The sequence below is a fragment of the Simochromis diagramma genome, unplaced genomic scaffold, assembly GCF_900408965.1.
Source record: "Simochromis diagramma unplaced genomic scaffold, fSimDia1.1 OVJJ01000483.1, whole genome shotgun sequence".
Classification (NCBI taxonomy): domain Eukaryota; kingdom Metazoa; phylum Chordata; class Actinopteri; order Cichliformes; family Cichlidae; genus Simochromis; species Simochromis diagramma.
In genome coordinates, this window is record NW_024386835.1 from 1,188,344 (window position 1) to 1,207,795 (window position 19,452).

Below are 19,452 nucleotides of genomic sequence, written 5' to 3' on the forward strand. Positions count from 1 at the left end.
TGAAATTATTGCTTTAAAAATGGGTAAAAGTGGCTTTTAAAGCATTTAGATGGCAATGAAAGGGCAATAAGATGGCATCAATCTGCTATTAGCTTGTGATTGACTCAAATTGGGAATTGCATGCTAAGTGTTTATGATAAATGGGATTAATTGTGATAAACTGGGGAAAATCACAAATCTGTTAGTTGGAACAGCCTCATAGATTTAATACTGAAATTCCTCCACAAATAGATTTGTAGTTGCTGCAGGAGGTGGATTAACTGGAAAAACAAACCCAGTATAGCCACTTGGCAGCCTTATTTTTATATAGGAATACTAACATGAAGCAACCAGTTGAGTCAGCTTCCTGTCTTGGAAGAAGCTGTGCTCTTCAGCACTGTCTGACTCAGACTGATTGCAGAGTGTTTGACTGCACTCTGTGTTTATAAATGACAACAATCACCTTGCACCCAGAAGGATTGCAAGAAGTTGTTGGTGTTGCAGATTCAAACTGGGCAACTGGTCACTGCAACTACTTGTAATTTATAACCAAATGTGGAAAAAAACTGCAGTCAGTAGGCAAACACTGATTTTTTTTTTTTCATTCTTTTTTCATTTTTGTCATCCTATTTCAGAGGTGGGTAGTAACTAAGTACAAATACTTCCTTACTGTACTTAAGTACTTGAGTAGCTTGAGTAGTTTTTTTTTTTTTCCACCTGACTCCTTTTTTTTTAACTTTTACTCCCTACATTTGTAAACAAATATCCATACTCTCTACTCCTTATTTTCAAAACAGGCTTGTTACTTTTGCTGTAACACATTTGAGGGGAGTTAATATTTCATGTCACTGCGAGCCTTCAAACATAAGAAGAGACGACATGTGCCAAAGTCAGGGGTTAAAAGCGGGATGGTGGGGTTTATTATGTTTGTTTGGGGGATTGGGTGGATTTTTGGGGGGCTTTTTAATTTTTTTTTATTTTTGACACCTGAACGACTGCAGGTGTCCATAAGTTGTGGTTGCGGTACTTCAGCATCTAAGTGGCCCTACATGTTTTTAAACCAGATATTAGGTCTGTACATGTGACGTTATGTTTTTTGATATTGTGAAACGTGCTGCAACTCAAACTGAGGCAGACTAACTGTGTTATTTAAAGGCTGCATGGAAATCCTCTGCAGGTTAGTGCAGGATAAACAGGTTAGTTTGCTGTACTGTGATGGATCTAAAGTACAGAACAGTGTGTGACTGGTGCACTGTGAGATACATTGACTGAATTCCATCTTCATACCAACTTTGTACCATCTACAAAAAAGACAGCATAGAGTACAGTTTACTGTCAGTGTTTTTCATGACCTGTTGCTTTAATTGTCACTATTAGTTTAACTGGGTCACAATTAAAATTCACCTCCAGTGAATATAACATATTGATAACAAAACATACAGATGTGTCATTTCGGTTCAGTTCTTCATGTGCTTAATTTGAATTATGAATGAATTGCATAACTGCAGCTGGTTGGATGCATGCACTAACTTGCATGGAAATATATTATAGAGTCATAGCACCGAAAACTATCAACATTATTTTGTGTGTCTTTTTTGCAGTGGAGTGCCCTGTGTGTTCTGTAAGTGTTTCCCAGCATTTTATCAACAAACATCTGGACACGTGTCTTACCAGTGGCGACAAGAAGGAAAGCTTGAGGAGGTAAAGTATCCACGTTACTGATCACTTAAATGAAGACTGTACTGATGTCTTGTCAAGCTTTAATGCTCTTTTGGGAGGTAGGATACAAATAAAAGGGTCGTACGTAGGAAGAGTCAGAAGTCTCCTCAAGTTAAGGAAATTGTAGCAAAGAGAGGTCACTCAAGATCAGTAATTTCCGAAGGTGAACGAACACCAGTGTGACAACCTAAGATGTGGGAGATGTCGGACATCCAAGATAGCAAAGACAACAAACAGCCATTAGAAATGGTAGCCACTGCCGTTATCTCCAAACTCATCAGTGGATCAGACAGACTAAAAGACAGATATGAATCAGATTAGCTGTAAAATTATTTTTAAACTATTAAACATTATTTCAACTGTCATTAACATGTGTATGTGTAGCCTAACATGTTGAGATGTTTTGTTTTTTAATTACTTGTGATTTTGTTTTAAACTAAAAATACCTCTTATGCTTCAAATTAACAGGTACCACGTGGAGTTATGTTTACGTGGCATTTTTCTTTAATCTTGTGTATACCTGCCTAGGGACAGCAGATGGAAATTAGCTTGTGGCTAAATGTCTTTTCTATAATGAGATTAAAGTTTTCTTGTGTATGGATGCAGTAAAAAAAAAAAAGAATAAATAAAAGTAGAAGACAAAGAAAACTAAACAATACAGTTGGGTTTCAGTCAACCGATGACCTTATGTCCTCCCAGCAGTTTTTTCCTGCTTTATTAATAACATTTAATACAGTTTGTGATACAAAATGCCGTACAATTACCAAAAACAGAAATGTTGGGAGAAATATTGTAGGTTTGGTCAGGATAAGCCGATTATAGCCAGACACAATATGACCTAAATGAATAACTCTCATGAACAGGTCATGTCTGTATTGATTTCACAATTCACAATTACTCACAGTCCAGGCAACAAAAAGAGTCTATGCACTCTTGAATTTCATAACTCCAAAATAATGTTTCCTTTATAGGCAACAACTTCTGTCAAATGTTTCTTGTGGTATCTTATCTCTTCTCCTGGAAAACGGTTTCAGCTTATCAGTTTTTATATTGATGAACAGCATCTCGACTAAGTTATGGTCCGGATTTCCATACACGAATTATCTCTTATCAGTATTATTATTCAGCCAGTCCGTTGCTGATTTATGTGCTTTTGCTTGTTGTCTTGTTCCATTACTGAACATCTGCTGAGCTTTAGGTCATGGACTCCTGCCCTGCTCTTTTCCTCTAAAATTTGATACAATTTTGCATCTATTGTTCGTTCAAAGGTTGCAAACATCTAGGCTGAGGTAGCCAAGTAGCCTTAAATTGTAATACTTGTTCCAGTGCTTTAAGGCTGATATGAGAGTTTGTGGCTATTGTGCAGTTTCTTGTTTACCTCCAAGCATGCTGGGGAACTTTTGTGCCTTTAGAGAGGTTTAAAAGATTTTTCAGTGATGTGTTGTGGAACATCCAGGCTGTCTTTTTAACATGAGATGTGCTTGTTTTTTTTGTTGGGTTTTTTTTGAGAGAGAGTTTCCTTTGTGGTATTCTTCTTGAACCCCATTGTTATTCTTTTTTTTTTTTTTTTGTTGTTGTAACAGAAACACGAACAAAGATTTTCACAAATATAGATATAGTGTTTCATTGTAACCCCTGGGCTCGCTCCCATTCTTAGGGAGAGTAGCAACAGTCATGAGTTTCTTGAACTCTTATGAAAATCTGTCTTGTTGTAGTTTGATGTCACAGGGCTTAACTTGTGAATAACTAAAGCTACAATCACATTAGGGGAACCAGTGGTTGGAGACTTGGCACGACCAAAATTAATGCGACCCTGTGAGCTCATTGGCTCTGAAATGGTTGCTTCAAAGTGGGGAACAGGTCTGCAAGCACTTGCTTTTCTTTTAGTGTGTAAAGATATTAATTTTTTACCTTTTCTGTTATGACAATAAAAATTCTGCTTGTGTTCAAGAGCATTTCTTTCTATAGTTGTAGATTTTTGTTGTAGCTTAGCACGGAGATGCACCTCAAGCATTAAAATGTCATATCTGTTGGTTACTGAAAATATACAGTGAATCTGTTTGTTTCCGCTCTCTTAGCCAGAAGAGGCGTCCAATGCCGAAGTTGGTGTACAACCTGCTTTCAGTGCAGGAGCTCAAGAGGAGGCTGAAGGAATGCCATCTGCCATTGCAGGGATCTCGAGACCAGCTGATCAAAAGACACCAAGATTTTGTCTACTTATACAATGCCCAGTGTGACTCTCTAAACCCGAAATCAGGTGAGAGGATTGGTCTGTTTTTTTTATTAAAATGAAAAAACAAAACAAAAACTCTAAACTACTGTGATATCACAGTGTTTTGTTACACAACAAAAGAAGTGGACTGTATAGGATATTGTCCAACCTCAACTTGAAAATCAGAAATGTTTGTAGTCTATTCAAATAGCCACACTTGAATGTGGAATGAAAAATCACACATCATAAAAAGGGCCAGATGCAGAGTTGTTTACAAAACAGGGGAACAGTCATATAATAGCTCTCAGTTGTACTTGTTGCCCTTATTAGTTATACAACAAATGACAGGAGGGAGTGTGGCAGCCCCTGAACCTGTGCCTGCACTCTTCATTATACCAGACAGAGGCTTGCATGGACTTAAATGCTCTAGCCAGAAAATGACACTCAAATATTTAGAAACACAGTAGAATCACCAAAAATTTAGATTTTCTTATAAAATGTGAATAAAAACGAATGCAATGTTTTGTTAAATCTCATAAACCCATATCTTATTCACAATCTAGGAAACATTAAATGCTTAAACTGCAAAATCTTTAACATTTCATAAAAAATATTTGTTCATTTTGAATGTTATGCCGGTAACATGTCTCAAAAGTTGGTATGGAGGCACCAAAAGGCTGGAAAAGTATACCCCAACATTAAAGAAAAAAAAAAAAGAACTCAATCGACATTTTATAACTAATGAGGTTAAATGGAAACAGATGGTAACATGATTGGGTATCAAAAAGAGCAAAGAAGTGAACATCATACAGCTTTCGTTTCTCTGCCATTTAAAATAGACGGAGCAAAAGTGGAAAACTGTTCTATCCTCGTACTATTGGGAATTTGAAATTCCACACAGGGTCCTCTGGACTAAAGAGAAGAGGGACCATCCAGTGCATCCGGACTTTTAAACAAGCATTCTCCCATCCAGACGACATTTATTTCAGTGAGGCTTTTGCATATTTCACAGTCCTGAACTTTCACCAGTTGAAACATTTAACAAATCGTGAAAGAAGAAATATGACAAAGACCCGGGACTGTTGAGCAGCTGGAATCGTGTATAAGACGAGAACGGGACAACATTCCTTTTCAAAGTCCAGCAGATGGTCTCTGCTGTTCCCAGACTGAATGTTAATTAAGCAAAATCAGACTGAACCGTTTTGCATTCGCTTTAACAAACACTCTGCTTGTTTGGGAACAGGCAGTTTTTTTTGTTGTTTGTTTGGGGTTTTTTTTTGTAACTCTATTGTGAAATGCCTTTGCTGTGGTACAAAGCTTTAACATTTTTTCCCCATGAGACTTAAACATAGAATGAAGTTGGTGATATTTGACCTCACTAGTTTGGTTTTTGTCTTGATTTGTTTTTTACTTTTCTTGAAAACCTCAGTTTTGTTTTGCCACCTCATGGGTCAAATGGTACATTTCATATAAGGGACAATATTTGTCACCTCAAGCCAAATAAAGATTCATCTTTCGCCTGTCAACAGCTGAGGAAATTGCCAAAGAGGTCGAGGCCAATGAGAAGATGAGAAACCAGTTGCAGGGGAAGGCCAAGCCAGTATGTATTAACTGCTTAATGAGAGCTTAAATTTTGTTTTTGTTTTTTCTCAAATGTACGTTGCAGCATTTTCAGTAGCATTTATATATCATCAGTAAGGTTTATTTTACTGTATTTTTAGTCTTTTTTTTTTTTTTTTTTTGAGAAACAATAATTATGACAAGTTCTTACAATTTAAAAATTTCACAGTCTTATGAAAATGAGTTATTTGTAATAAAAAAACAGTACTTTTGTTGCTCGGGTGCTGGCTTAAAAAGAAAGACAGGTTAGCTCAGTTTCTTTACAAATATTGCAAAATTTCAATATTTGTTTTTCTTGATTCATTGTCAATATGAACAAATGTCTCTCCAATTAATCTTTTTCCAGGTCATGGTTTTCTCAAAGAATCAGTCTGCGAAAGAGATCGAAGACATGCATTCAAATTACAGTAAGTTTTTCTTTTTTCCTCCTGACGCTTTTATGTGCTGAAGCGTTGCATGTTTTACACGCATACAGCAACGCAGTCCTAGGAAATGTTTCGTTTAAATCAACACTTGTGAAGAACGACACATGTAGTGACAATAAACTTTGGTGATGGAGAAAAAAAAGCCAGAGTCCTGTTGACTCTGTTTATTTTGGCCAGTAACTGAATGGTGTTCATTTTTGGATGCTGCTGTCTTTGGAAAGAAAGACTGAAATGTATGGCTCACATGAAATACAACACACATACAGTATTGTGAAAGTCTTAAGCCACCTCTCATTTCTTTATATTTTTCTGGGAAAATTGTAAATGGGTGGGTAGATGGCTGTAGACAATCATTGTTGTATATTAATGTCAGTTTGAACCAAAAATTTGGGCTCATCACTCCACTGATTTTTGTCAGGTACAATGAGAACGCTTGAAATAATTTAGGAGAGCTTCTCTATTAACTCTATACAGAGTTTTTTTTTTAAATGAAGGAATAGAGACGTATTCAATTCAATAAAACTTTATTGATCCTGAAGGTTGACCCCGAAGGAAATTGGGTATTGGGTATTCAGAATTAGAGTGCATATTATATATTTTTTGGCTACAAAAGAAATAAAAGTTTAAAATTAGCTGGATAGATGTTATTGACAGCCTGTTATGACAGTTTTCAAAGCCTCCATCAGGCTTCTCGGTGATCAATTCTTATAGGTCACTAGTTCACTTGGGAAATCCACTGTAAGAGAACTTACTGAGAGGCAGTCCATCATAAAGACTGCATGACATTTTTGCCTGGTTGAGTAATTGTTGCTTGGTAATACTGTGGATAGGTCGACTGTCCCTGTGAAAACCGGCATAGGTTACTGATATTCAGTATCTCTAATATAACATGCTTTTGTTTCTCAGAAAGAGGATTGCAGTTTTGCATATGAAGTGTGTCGCCCAGCCATAACGCAAGTGTTACTTTAGTCTATAAGCTAGCCTCACATACCTTCATCAACAAGTTAAAACAGAAGCAGAAACATGGACAACAGTTGTCTGATTTTTAGCAGCACGTGGTGACATAGGTTTTTGTCTGTGTAAATAATCTCCAGTATTTTATTATAATTCATAGGGCCACTTGTCTGTTGATTTGTATGTCTGAGACTTTTTTTTCCCCATGTGACCTCGGAGGTAATCACTCGGATACACAGAAGCAAGAAAATCTAGACGAGCTCTGTGTTTTTATCCTCGGGGCAGAGGCCAGTTCACCAAAGTCACAGGACATTGTTCTCAAGTCATGTTGACATAGTTGAACTAGATGAAAAGCTTGTTGGAAATAACTCTTAAGAGCTAACTTTAAAAGTGTTTGAAAAATGGATGTGACTCACAAGAGGTGTGCTCTATAAATAGCTGCGCTGCTGTGATAACCTCCTGATTTATCAGAGGAGGATGTGGATGACTCACTCTGCCAGCATGGGCAGTGGTGCCTGAGCAGGCAAGAAGGTGAAAGCGGCGTATACACATGCACACACCGTATCCGCCGGGAGCTCGCAGCCTTTTCTTTCTGTGACACCAATTTCTTTTAGTGTTAATACAGTTGGTAGCTAGTTATTCAGAAAACATTCCCATTTGGTAAAATAACAGCAGGTTGAAAAAAAATGTTCTGCAGTAACACTTTCTGAGACGTGAGTTTAAACTGCAGCTCCAAGTGGTCAACTGTGCGTTACAGTCATTTTAATTAGCAACCATTTAATTCGAATAACTTTAATTTATGACTGCATTTAATCTAAACATTGAATTCAAGGTTAGACTCTTGAACCGCTATTAGAAATCAGTGACTATCACATAACGTCATAATCATTCTATCCTCTTGATGTGTTTGACCCTATAGCGATATGCTATTTTGCCCACAGGGAAGCAGCACAGCAGTGACTTTTCCCGGCTAATAGCGCAGGTCCGCGGCCGCATGGAGACCACCAGACAACCTCGTGTTAAACAGGAAGTCAGCGAGGTGAACAAGGACGTACAAAAAACGCACTCTGCAGGTACTTTGACATTCAGACATAATATTTTCTAGCCAAAGGACACTTCTGTGCACTTCTCTGACGCCCTTTAAAAAAAAAAAAGTCACTTGATGTCTGTGGTTACCTGCTATCTTGTACACTTGCGTGAAAAGGAAATCTTTCAGGGGATCCTATGCAGCCCTGTGAAGACTAAGAACACCTTTGCTGCTTTCACAGGAGTTAAGAGAATAAGTAGCAGCCAGGTGCTGCTAATCAAATTCACTTGATAAACTGATCGTCTGCAAGTGCGAGCACCTTTTATAATAGCAGACGTTTTGGTAGTTTGTTAGTCTGGAGCATTCGTCGGTGTGAAGACATGATGTTGAGAGAAAATCCAAAAAATCAAAGCCCTGCATGTTAGAGTTCAGAGGCCTCAGTTAGCATGTTTAAATTAGAAAAAGACTGAATAAGCATGGCTGTCAGGTGGAAGCCTCTTCTTTTTAAAATGATCATGGCAGCCTGGCTTAGCTTTGCAAACGTCTGAACAAACCTCGAGATTTCTAGAACAGTGTCACGTTTGGAAAAAAGCAAATACAACATATCAACACAAGCAACTCATATAAACTGTCAAGCAGCCACATGAGCACCTCGCAGTCACTGCGACGACCATGAACTCCTCTCAAATTTAAGGCCAGCTGTCTGACGGTTAAAACGTGGCTGAAATTGGGACAAGCAGCAGGACAATGATCCCAAGCACATCAGCAAATCTACAATTCAATGGATGAAAAAGGAAATAATCAGATTGTTGCCTTGGAAAAGAGCTGTGCTTGAACAAATACCTGCACATTTCAGTGAATTGAAGCAATGTTGTAAAGAGTCTGTGCATCAGTGTTTGTCTGATGCAAAAAATAATTACTTCATGTTATTCCTACAAAATGTGGCTGTGCACTTAGTTTTTCACAGACCCTGCAGCCCTGTGAAAAATGTTTTTTTTTCCCACACAACTGCCTTTAAAGAAAAAAAAAAGTCCCATCTTTTTGTAAGAAAGTAGTTTTTCCAACTGAGTAGAAAATCATAAGCACTTTTCCACCACCGAATGCTCAGTTTTTTATCAACAAAGAGATGATGCCTGGTGTTTGTTCATTCAAATGCTCTCTAAAAATTGGTGTTGCAATCCAGAAATGTTAATTCAACATTTAGCATATGTCATGCCACTCTGTTTTCACATTACTTATCACATCAGTGAGGAGGGAAAGAGATTCATTTTATGCAGAAACCTTTGACCCGTCATTTCCTCCTGGATCTGTAGCATGACGTCGTACAGCATTTACTGTTTGCCTCTTTCAGATCAAGGTGCACAAACAAAAAGCTGCACAGAAGTGAAGGTTGAACATGAAGCTGAAGACGAGGAATCAGGAGGAGTAATCGAGGTGCCGTCCAGCCCCACCTATAGCGACGTGTCCGTCAGCAGGTAAAACAAAACAAAAAATACAAACAATATTTAGAACCACTGAGTGCTGCACTGGACACCAGCATCTCAACCCAAAATAAACAGGTGCATCAGACACACCTCAGTCTCTTAGGGTTTCATTTATAACCAGACAGCGCGTGCACACAAGTGCCAGCAAATAATCCAGAAGCATCAGTTAGCACACATGACAGCTAATGTTGAGCCCCCGCTTGTGACAAGACTCTATAAAGATGTTTTTCCTCTCTTCTCTGCTTTATGTTTCCGTGTGTGTCTCCTCTGCTCTTGGGTCTGCTCCGCTGGGCAGAGGAGACACAACTAAGATGAAACCGAGAGCAGCAAAACAAGTAGATCCGAGCACTGAGCCGCAATGAAACAAATGCAAATAAAATACTGATTCTCTCTTTTAAAGCACTGCCTGAGCACTCCAGACTGGATCCTGTCATCTCGCTTTGCTATCATGTTCACCCTCTTAGTGGAAATATTCATCTGTTATGAAGAGAGGCTCATATCTGCTTACATGTCTGTGGATCTGCTATCAAACCACAGGCCTGAGAAGCCTGGATTTCAACACACACAGAGGAAGCAGCGATGGGAATCAGACCGGCTCCAGGAATACATAAATAAATCAGTAAAGAATCTGATCTAAAAATAGAATTGATGACAGTATACACACCCCATCCACGGAGTTTCACTTCATTCTCTTTACATTTCACATTTCTTTTTGAAAAACTAGCACGCTTCCTCCAATAAGTTCTACAAGCCATGATTTTTTTCTTTATTTTTTAAAGAAGTCATTAGTACCATATTTCCAGAAACATTGCAGCACTTCTTTTCACGTTGCTCTTACTGCGTTCACATTAAATCTGTTGTTGGATTATTTTCTTACAAATCCTAAAGGCATTTGTTTTGTATATGTCAAATAACACATTCTTTTGAGGGCTTCTAAGCTGATTGTAATGTTTAATTAGAACATAAAACGCACTGGTTAACATTAACAGTCAATTTTCTTTTTGTGACTTTTGCATTCAGATAGTCCAGATTTACTGACAAGTTCCTAACTTCTCTATAAAACTGATAATTAACTGTTTTTCAGGTAATTAGATTCCCCCTCCCTCCAATCAAGTAGGCAAAAAGCATCGGTGTGGAGTCACGCAGGTGTTCAGTCTGGATTCAATTATAGCTTTGAATATAATTGCAAAGAGGAAAGATAACTGGCTGTCGCTAAATAAAGCCCCGTGCTGTGAGACTCGGGAAAGAGACAAGGTCCTTTGCCGCACAGTTATAAATGATGTTGATAGCCTCTTGTGTGTGCTGTCAGCAGAGTGCCGCCTAAATCAGACAAAAGTGCCTTTTTAAAGTTGGGCACGACTGAGGCCGTTACTTTAAATTCATAATCCCTTTCAGCCTTTTTTTGTCCATTTGACACATAAAGTGAGAGAGAGATTTCCCACAATACAAATCCAGATTAATGTGCTACTATATGGGACACGTCGCTAATGATGAGAGGTAGACTGAAGCTTTGAGAAATAAAATAAAGGATAAAAATGCAAGATTTCCACTTTAACTAAACAACAAATAACGTGTAGTTTCTGTAAAATAACATTACCTACAGATGAATAAGTACAGCCTTTGGTTAAATATGTATATTGAAGGCCTACAACAGTTAGGTGTACATTGATAATGGGAAAGAAGCCAGTGCAGCACTCGTGTCTCTATCCTCAGAGATCACCTGCTAACTAGAAAATGGCTATTCCTAGCACACCGCAGACAGCTGAGGTGCTGTGAGTTAAAGATGAAATGGTTGTCATATTTTTATATAAGCGGGACGTACTGTACCTTTAAGGCTCCGCTTGTGAAGTGTGGCTTTCACACAAGGCTGACTTTAGTTTCTGTGCCCAGCCATGAAAAGTTGCGTGCAATAAACACAGGCTAAGTAGCCAGTAAATGATAGTATGGGACCAGCTCTGGACCAATTTCAACTTCATTTTCTTTTTTAAAGCACCCCACTGTTTCGAGCTCCAAACCTCATCTGGAAGTTGTTCAGTAATGTTGAGATATGCTCGATGCTTCGCACGCACCAGCTTGCCCACAGGGACCTGCTGGTAAATGGCAGTGCCTGCCACTAGCACATCTTGAGAAGCACTTTTTTGGTTTGGTTTTTTGTGGGTTTCACACTTAAATAATACCTTTTGTCAGCTCAGTATTTGTATTGTTGGTTTCTCAGAGTGGCTTTGCATGTTTGTTTGTTTTTGTTTGTTTTTAGCTTATGCTGGAGTTCATCCACCGTCTGAAACAAGCACTTTTAGTTCCTCTCCTTTTAAGTCCACCCTGACTTTAATTGGCCGGCCCATGCTTACAGGAGATTTGAACAGTAGCAATAACTATCCAAAAGAGTTGTGAGGTATTTAATGGTGTTAGGAATGATCCGTGCCTTTAGGATCAACAGCTTGGGGAAACCAAAGGAGCTCTCCAAGAATATTTAATATAAGTGGAGAGAGAAAGTTGCTTTAAGACCTATTCACCCTCAGGGAGAGAAAAGCCCAGTCTTAGGTTAGATTGTGCTTTTCAATGCATATTTTTGCAGTTTCTTTTGATAAAACTTTAATTTCCTCCTTTTTGACTCATGACTTCTCAGCTCTGACACCATTTCACATTTTATTCAAGTTAAAATTGCTTATCAGGGAGTTGGTGTGCCACATTTCTAAGGGGTGTAATGTGTAAATTTCATGGTAAAATGTAATGTAGTCTCTACTAGAGTTGTGTTTTTTATCCATTTAAATTTTTGTATTTTAGTCCGCATCCCAAGTAATTTATCATTTTTTTAAGGGTAATCAATCATGTCACCGTTAGTGACTGCTGAGCTAACATGAGCTGACGTATTTTGTTTTTAGACCGTCTTGATTTTTTTTATTTTAAAAGGGGGAAGATAATGTTTTTTCCTGAGCTCTACCAGTCACATTCTGTTCTTAATATTCACACTTGGCTTACTAGACTGAAAAGGTGCAACTAATCACTTTGGACAATTTATTTTCTTTTTCTAAGCCATCAAACACATGAGTGGAATAATGTTTTTCACAGATCTTCCTCCCTGTTTCTACTTCTTACAATCACAACAAGATGTGACTTGCAAATGCAAATGAAATCAAAGTCCAGCGCCTCACAAAACTCAAAATGTCACACAGAAACTAAAATGCATGGCGAAGTCTGATGCACATCGATAGCTTATTGTTGGTTTACAGCGAGAACGGTAGAAGAATAAATCACGGCGTGAACAAAAAGCTTTTTGTGCCGGAGGTGTTGAACGTCCAAATCGGTTAATACGGCAGAGAGAGAGAAAAAAGGCAGCGAAACATCCACAGTGCATTCAATTAACAATATAATAGTGATATTGTTATCAGGGGTATGGAATTGTTCTTTATTTTCAGCGCCCACAGAGCATGAATGTGGCAGAAATTAGATCAGTTTATAGTTTACGCACCCCACCGATACAGCACAGCAGCCTGTTGTGTGTGCGAGAGGAACAGCAGCACATAATTGCAGACTTTTAGATTTTATGTTCTGACAACAGCCCAAAAAAAGAGTGAATTTCTTTTTGTATCTATATTCAGATTTTTGAAGTGTTTGCCTCAGCTTTGTGCAATACCGTCTAGTTTCAAATCAAGCCGGAAACTGAGGGTCGATTTTTTGTTATGAAGTAACATCCTGGGTCTTTTTCACATTTTATTGATCTTTGCCTGTGATGGATCTTGCAGGTACAGTAAAACACACAGTGAATCTGAAATATGAGGTTTTATTGTAATCTCACATTTCTCCTGCAGGCAAGTGAACACAGATACAAGGCAAGTCATTAAATGTGTTTAATATTGAAACGGCAAGTATCCCGAATCATCAACCAAACCATTTGTCGGGACAGACTCTTTGGATGTTTGTGTCAGTGTTTCTCAATCTCATCAAGATTGAATCTTATCAGACGTGAAAAGTAAAACGTGAAAATCAGCTTCACCTACGTTACGTTTTGTAATTTTAATACTAGTTGTGTGGACACTTGTTGCTATTGCTATGGCTTCTTGTGTTAGTGTGCATGTAGCCACAGTTAATTTATTGCCCTTTCTTTGTTTCCTCCCCTACAGTTCTATTTCTGACATCTTTGGTCCAGAACCTGCCAGAAAGTAAGTGATTACTTTGTTATTGCTGTTGCCTAAATTTGATATTGTTCATCCATCTGTTTCTTTTTTTGTTTTGTTTTATATTACAAGTAATGTTGTATGTTAGCGTACTGTTGATGTTGTTGTGTTCGTGTTGTACATGCAGAAGCGCGCACACACACAAACAAACGCACCCAAGCATATATATACAGTAGAGTTTGTGGGTTGTGCCAATGGAAAACGGCTTATTCTGCTATTGACTCTTATTTTGAGCTTCTGGTGCTGACAGTCAGGTGACTGATTTACACCTGGTGTCTGCTCCAAGCATGCCACCCTCAGGATGGGGCCCATGCCATAGGGCAACTTCAAGATGGTGTTCCACAAAAGCACGTTATAGCAGTATAACGTTCCACGTTCCAGTTCCATGTAACACTCAGTGGCACAACTTTTGTTCCACTTGATGCCTCTGAAGGCCCCTACTAGCTGGGTTTTTTTTGTTTGTTTGTTTTTTAGCCAGTTCTAGTTTAGCAGGGAGACGGAAAGGTAGAACTTACTGTAATTTATTTTAAAAAATATGGTGCTGTCAGCTGTTATATCCTGAAGTAAATCAAGACCATACAGTCAGGTCCAAATATTTTGATCTGACTCAGTTTGGCCGCTCTGCCCTACCACAACGGATTAGAAATGATGCAATCAAGATGCAACTGAAGTGAATACTTAGCTCTAATCCAGAGGTTTTGGCAAACTTGCGCATAAAGGATTTATGGGCATTTTTACATGGCCGCTCCACTTTCACTGGCTCATGAGTAATTGACAAATAATTTTATTACATGAATATAAATTCTTTGCTGTCAGTGACTGCCTGAAGTTTCCTTCCTTGAGATGCTTTGTCAGACTTTTCCTGCAGTGAACCGTTAGTTGATGCTTGATTGTGGGTGTCATGCAGAAAGCATGCTCGCTTGGATTGAGGCTAATGGGGCCATAAAAAATATTACATTACAAAAAATTACATTTCTGTCTAAAGAATCTCTAGGGTAGCTTTAGGTCATCATCTATACTGTGAATCAGTATTTATCAGAAATAATAGCTCCATGCAAATCAGTCCTGGTATTTCTACCAACTTGCACATAATCAGTAAACACTGGTGACCTGAATCCATTGGCATCCATATATGCCCATGCCGTAACACTGCCTCCACCATGTTTGACAGATGTTGTGGTATGCTTTAATTGTGAGCCCTTCCAATCCTTCTTCATGCTCTCCTTCTGCTCGCATTCTGAATTTTGGTTTGTAAATAATGGCATTTTAAAAAACTGGGTAGGAACAGAAAAAGTTTGTTTATGGTCGAAAAGGATGAAGTTCAATGTGTAGACATAGAGATATTCATGAAAACGTGATGTTTTTAAGGTTTTCTTTTCTCTTGTTGTCCAAATATATTTACATGTTCGAAATAAACTATTGGATTCTAGTCAGTTCATCTCAGTATTATCAGTCTAAAGGGCAGATATTTTTTCTATTTTCCAGTTAAATCTATTTATTTATTTATTTTGGGATACCTGAAGTCTGCTTTTTGTGCTGACCCCTTTGTATTAAATGAATCTATTTTTTTTATCGTACTTTATTATACAGATTTCCACATTACAATTTCCAGATTGTGTAACTATTTAATTAGGTGAACATGCTTCTTAACCATAAAAATATATAAACAACAATAAAGTAATACATATTAAAACATTTACTTTTGACAAATTACAAAAAAATGTCAAAATTATTATTTCGTTTAAGCTTTAGCAGATGCTTAACAGAGGTCTGAACCAGGAAATATGGTTAACAAATTAAATGTACATGATCACATGGCTACAGTTTTCACCACCACCACTAAGTTCCTTATGTTTCTTCATTCATTTAGCAATTTGTCAGTAAACACTTTTTCCAGGACACAAACTCTTGGGATCCAAATTCAGGATTTTGTAATTACTGTGCTGTACACATGATTTTAAAGTCTTAAAAGATTGAATCTTTTTTTTTTTTGGGGGGGGGGTTAAGAAAATTCACTTACATAAAGGCAGAAATATAATTTTGCTTGAGTCACTCCTGCAAATTTCTTATTTATTTAGTTTTGGCAAATGGTTGTTAGTCTTTTTTTTTTTGGAAGAGGGGGTTTGTAATGTGTTCCAGTGCACAAAAGTTGTTATTTTTTTGACTTTTTAAACATCCATAGAACAGTGATTTTAATCAAATTAAACAATCAGAAACTAAAATCTTTCTATTAAAAAAATCTAATTTTTGAGGAGTACTGGTGGTGGTCGGTTTGAACATACTGTAGCTGTCGCGTGTGGGCTGAATGCAAGTGTGCCTTCTGGGTTTTCTTCTTTTTTTTCCCTCATACTTACTTTTTCGGGCTTGTTTCTGTCATCTCTGTCAAGTGAGATTCAGCCTGTAAAGAACACCACACGCAGCATTTAACCCCCAAAAGAGTCACATAAATAACAACACTTGAGTCGGAGCTCATTCACTTGCAAACCATGCACTAGGACACTGAATCATTCCAGGGTGGTGGTGGTGTTTCGACCACAGAGTTTTGCATCTTTCCTTCCTCTCCGTGCATGTGTTTATTGCTGCTTAAGTAAAATAAATAAATAAATAAAATACAATTAGAAAATGCAGTTTTAATGTAGGACAAATTAGAGCTTCATTCACAGCTCTACTGTAACAAAGGTGATAGCACAAACATTTTCTAAGCTTATTCTCAGCTTTGTTTTTGTTCCTTGTCTGGACTCCCCTCTTTATCTGTGTTTTTGACCCTGAAGTTGGGCTCAAACCTCCCAGTTTTCATTCCTAATCTTTTCCTTCCACATAACACTTGACTGAATGTAATCATAAGGCACTATTCTATACTGAAGTCGAGTGTTTTTGAAACATTAGTGACAGGAAATGTTCTTCCATCGAGCATCGATTTATATCCATCCTCTAGTTTTTGTCAGACTCTGGAAAAGTACTGAGCAAAGTGTGGACCAGTAGAAAAGTGATCGGCTTCCTACTGTGCTTACCGATAATCCACAACACCTAGAAGACGCCTCCTTACTCTTTTACAATGTCCATGTGGCCTTGTGACCCTAATGCGGGAATATTGTTTTTTCCTCTTTATGCAGTAATGATTAAAAGCCTTGTCTTGTCTATGAATGTTGAATTATATCTATAGGTGAAACTTTAAGTGATTCCCCACATGAGACACTGGTGGCACCAGGGCTCCCTTTTGGTTTCTAAGCCATGTTATCTGCACACTTGTTGTGTAGGAGATTACACATCGTTGTCTGTTAATGTCAAGCATGATTCGTTAACGGGGATGTAACTTTAAGCTACGTGCTGAGCTGTTGAGCCCACATGGGGACACATGGTAGCAAAACATTGACGTGACGAAAGGTAATCCATAAAGGGAAACTGCCTATTTAGAAGTATTGAGTATTTACTCTTGACGTCTTCTGCAGACAACAGCGTCACTTCCCCCAGAATAAAAGATGGGAGTGTGAGTGAGTGTATAGATTCACCTCTATTCTTTTCTCACTATAGCTTTCCTGTAAACTTTTAAATGTTTGCTTCCAAGATGATTATATTTTAAGAGTAAGAAGGGTGCATTTCATTTACCCATCTTATTTAACCCTGTAAAGCTCAAACTATGAATTAAATGCCAGGGCTCTCAAAAACTCATGTTCTTGTTATTGTTTAGGAAAGGAGGAGAGAATTTGACTCCTAATCTTATCCCTCCACTTCCCTAAATGTAATCATATGGAGGATAAAATTATACAAAGTTTCTTCCTCTGACAGATTTAATTGACCTCTTTCACATAACATATTTTGATATGAATAGCAGGAAAAGCACAGCAGCGAGATTAGCGCTACTGATTTTGTTAACGATTGTGCAGTTTCACCGAGGTTGACTTAAATGATGTGCAGTTGTTTTCAGTTGCACATGTGCAGCTGACCTAATTTCTGTATGTTGCAGTTTGTGCTTTTGCAAAGCATGATAAATATAATATTTTGATTAATAATTTTCTGCCACGTTCTCAAATGAACATTTTGACTTTAATTTTGCCCGATCGTCGTCGGGCAGTAGTGTGAGAGCTTTTTGTTAGCGGAGGCGTGCCTTCTTCCTTTCAACATTCTTCCTTTCAAAGTTATTTTGAACTTGTGTGTGAGCAACCTTTTAACCCACTGTAATAAATTTGCTGGAGGGCTGTCAAGCCGTCTGTTGCCGAAGATAGTCGGGTTTTTTTTCTTTCAGCAGCGTGACAATCAGTACGAATGCAGTACGAGGCTTTGCGTCCTCGCTCTCGTCAGAACGTATAGAGTCTTCTCCACATTAGTTGGTGATATTAAAGGGGCTTTTGGTGTTAATTGACTGTATGAACTTTTGGTTAGTCAGATGCAAGTGCAAATAGGCATTCATCTTCCATTTTTAATTTGCAATGTGCATCATAACTCCTGTGGAAGGTTTTTTTTGGCTCGAGTAATCATGTCTGACTGGGAAATCACAGAATTTAATCTTGATTAAAATGAAGGGATTTAAGAGCCCATGGCTCCAATATTATGTGTTAGACAGAGGCAAAGGTTTGTTAACTTCTTGGAGTAGCACTTAATTTGTAGGTGAAATTAAAATAAAATGAGGTGTTTTGTGGGATGACAAACAGATGTGAGTGGATGTCTCGTTTTTATTTACCGAATGGGGATCTGTCAAAGTGTATTATGGCATGGACAAAGGATATTTCTGAGGGCCTGATGCTCTTCAGACTCATCGGGCGGGAAATGGTTTTTGCCAATAAGTCAAGCAATTAAGTACAAAAAGTGGAAAATCAAGACCATTGTCACCTTAACCAGGGGGTAGACGTCATACATGGTGGAATAGTTTCACAAGGGGGTCACACTCAATACTTTTGCACATTATTTTCCTCAATTAATAAATAACCAAATCTTTTGGTTTCAGTTTTACGTTGTCAAAACATTACCGATAAGAACATCTGCTGACGCTCCAACCTTGCAAGCTGCTTGTTCTAATCTCTTCTGTTCACAAGACATTAACTAGCTGTCTCTAAATATTCATTCACAGAGATGTCGAGAGGACCCCAGGCCAAAAGCGAACATCCCACTCGACAGAAGACTATGCCACTTTATCGCCTGTTTTGGGAAAGCGACGGCGAAAAACGTAAGAAGAGACGAAGGAAAGGAGGGAAAAAATCTAAAGAAAATCCGACGGCTTCTGTATCAGCTAACTTTGAAGGACATGCACATTCCTTTTAACATTTCTTTGTACCCTGATTACGTTGCACTGGTAATTTCATGTTTACAAATAAATCTTTGGTCTTTTTTTACAGTTTTGTCTTTTGCAATATTCTGGTCAATGTCCCATTTCTGTTGTTGCTACCTGTTTGTGTTTTGACTCGAATCCATAGTTTGTATTATTGCATGTTTTGCTACAGATTTTAAGAGCAATAAACTAGTAGAAACATTCAATATTTTGACACAGGAATACTTTGTATTTTACATCATATACTGCCTTAATGCTTTGTGGCATAAATTCAATGTGCTGAAAACATTCCTCAGAGATTTTGGTCCATGTTGACATCGTGGCATCACACAGTTGTTGCAGATTTGTCCATTTTGTTGATTTTCCCATTCCATCGCATCCCAAAGGTGGTCTGTTCAAGGCTACAGTGATCTTATTGTCATGTTCAAGAAAACAATTTGAGATAAATTGAGCTTTGTAACATGGTGCGCTATCCTGATAGGAGTGGCCGCCATAACTTTTGTACAGCCAAGGTGTGCCAAGAAAATATCCCCCACATCATTACGTTATCACCTTCACCAGGTTGAACTGTTAATAAAAGGCAGGATGGATCAA

General features: G+C 38.0%; 1 protein-coding gene across 1 annotated transcript in view; it reads left to right on the forward strand.

Annotated features, from left to right (window-relative positions):
- rad18 (RAD18 E3 ubiquitin protein ligase) overlaps positions 1-19,452 on the forward strand; it is a 29,896-nt gene extending 10,444 nt beyond the window's left edge. Inside the window, exons 6-13 of the mRNA XM_040028699.1 lie at positions 1,581-1,680; positions 3,777-3,955; positions 5,440-5,510; positions 5,877-5,937; positions 7,851-7,982; positions 9,288-9,411; positions 13,542-13,580; positions 18,661-19,452. Coding sequence (XP_039884633.1) covers positions 1,581-1,680; positions 3,777-3,955; positions 5,440-5,510; positions 5,877-5,937; positions 7,851-7,982; positions 9,288-9,411; positions 13,542-13,580; positions 18,661-18,760 — 806 coding nt within the window. The 3' untranslated portion in view covers positions 18,761-19,452. The remainder of the gene's footprint in view (positions 1-1,580; positions 1,681-3,776; positions 3,956-5,439; positions 5,511-5,876; positions 5,938-7,850; positions 7,983-9,287; positions 9,412-13,541; positions 13,581-18,660) is intronic.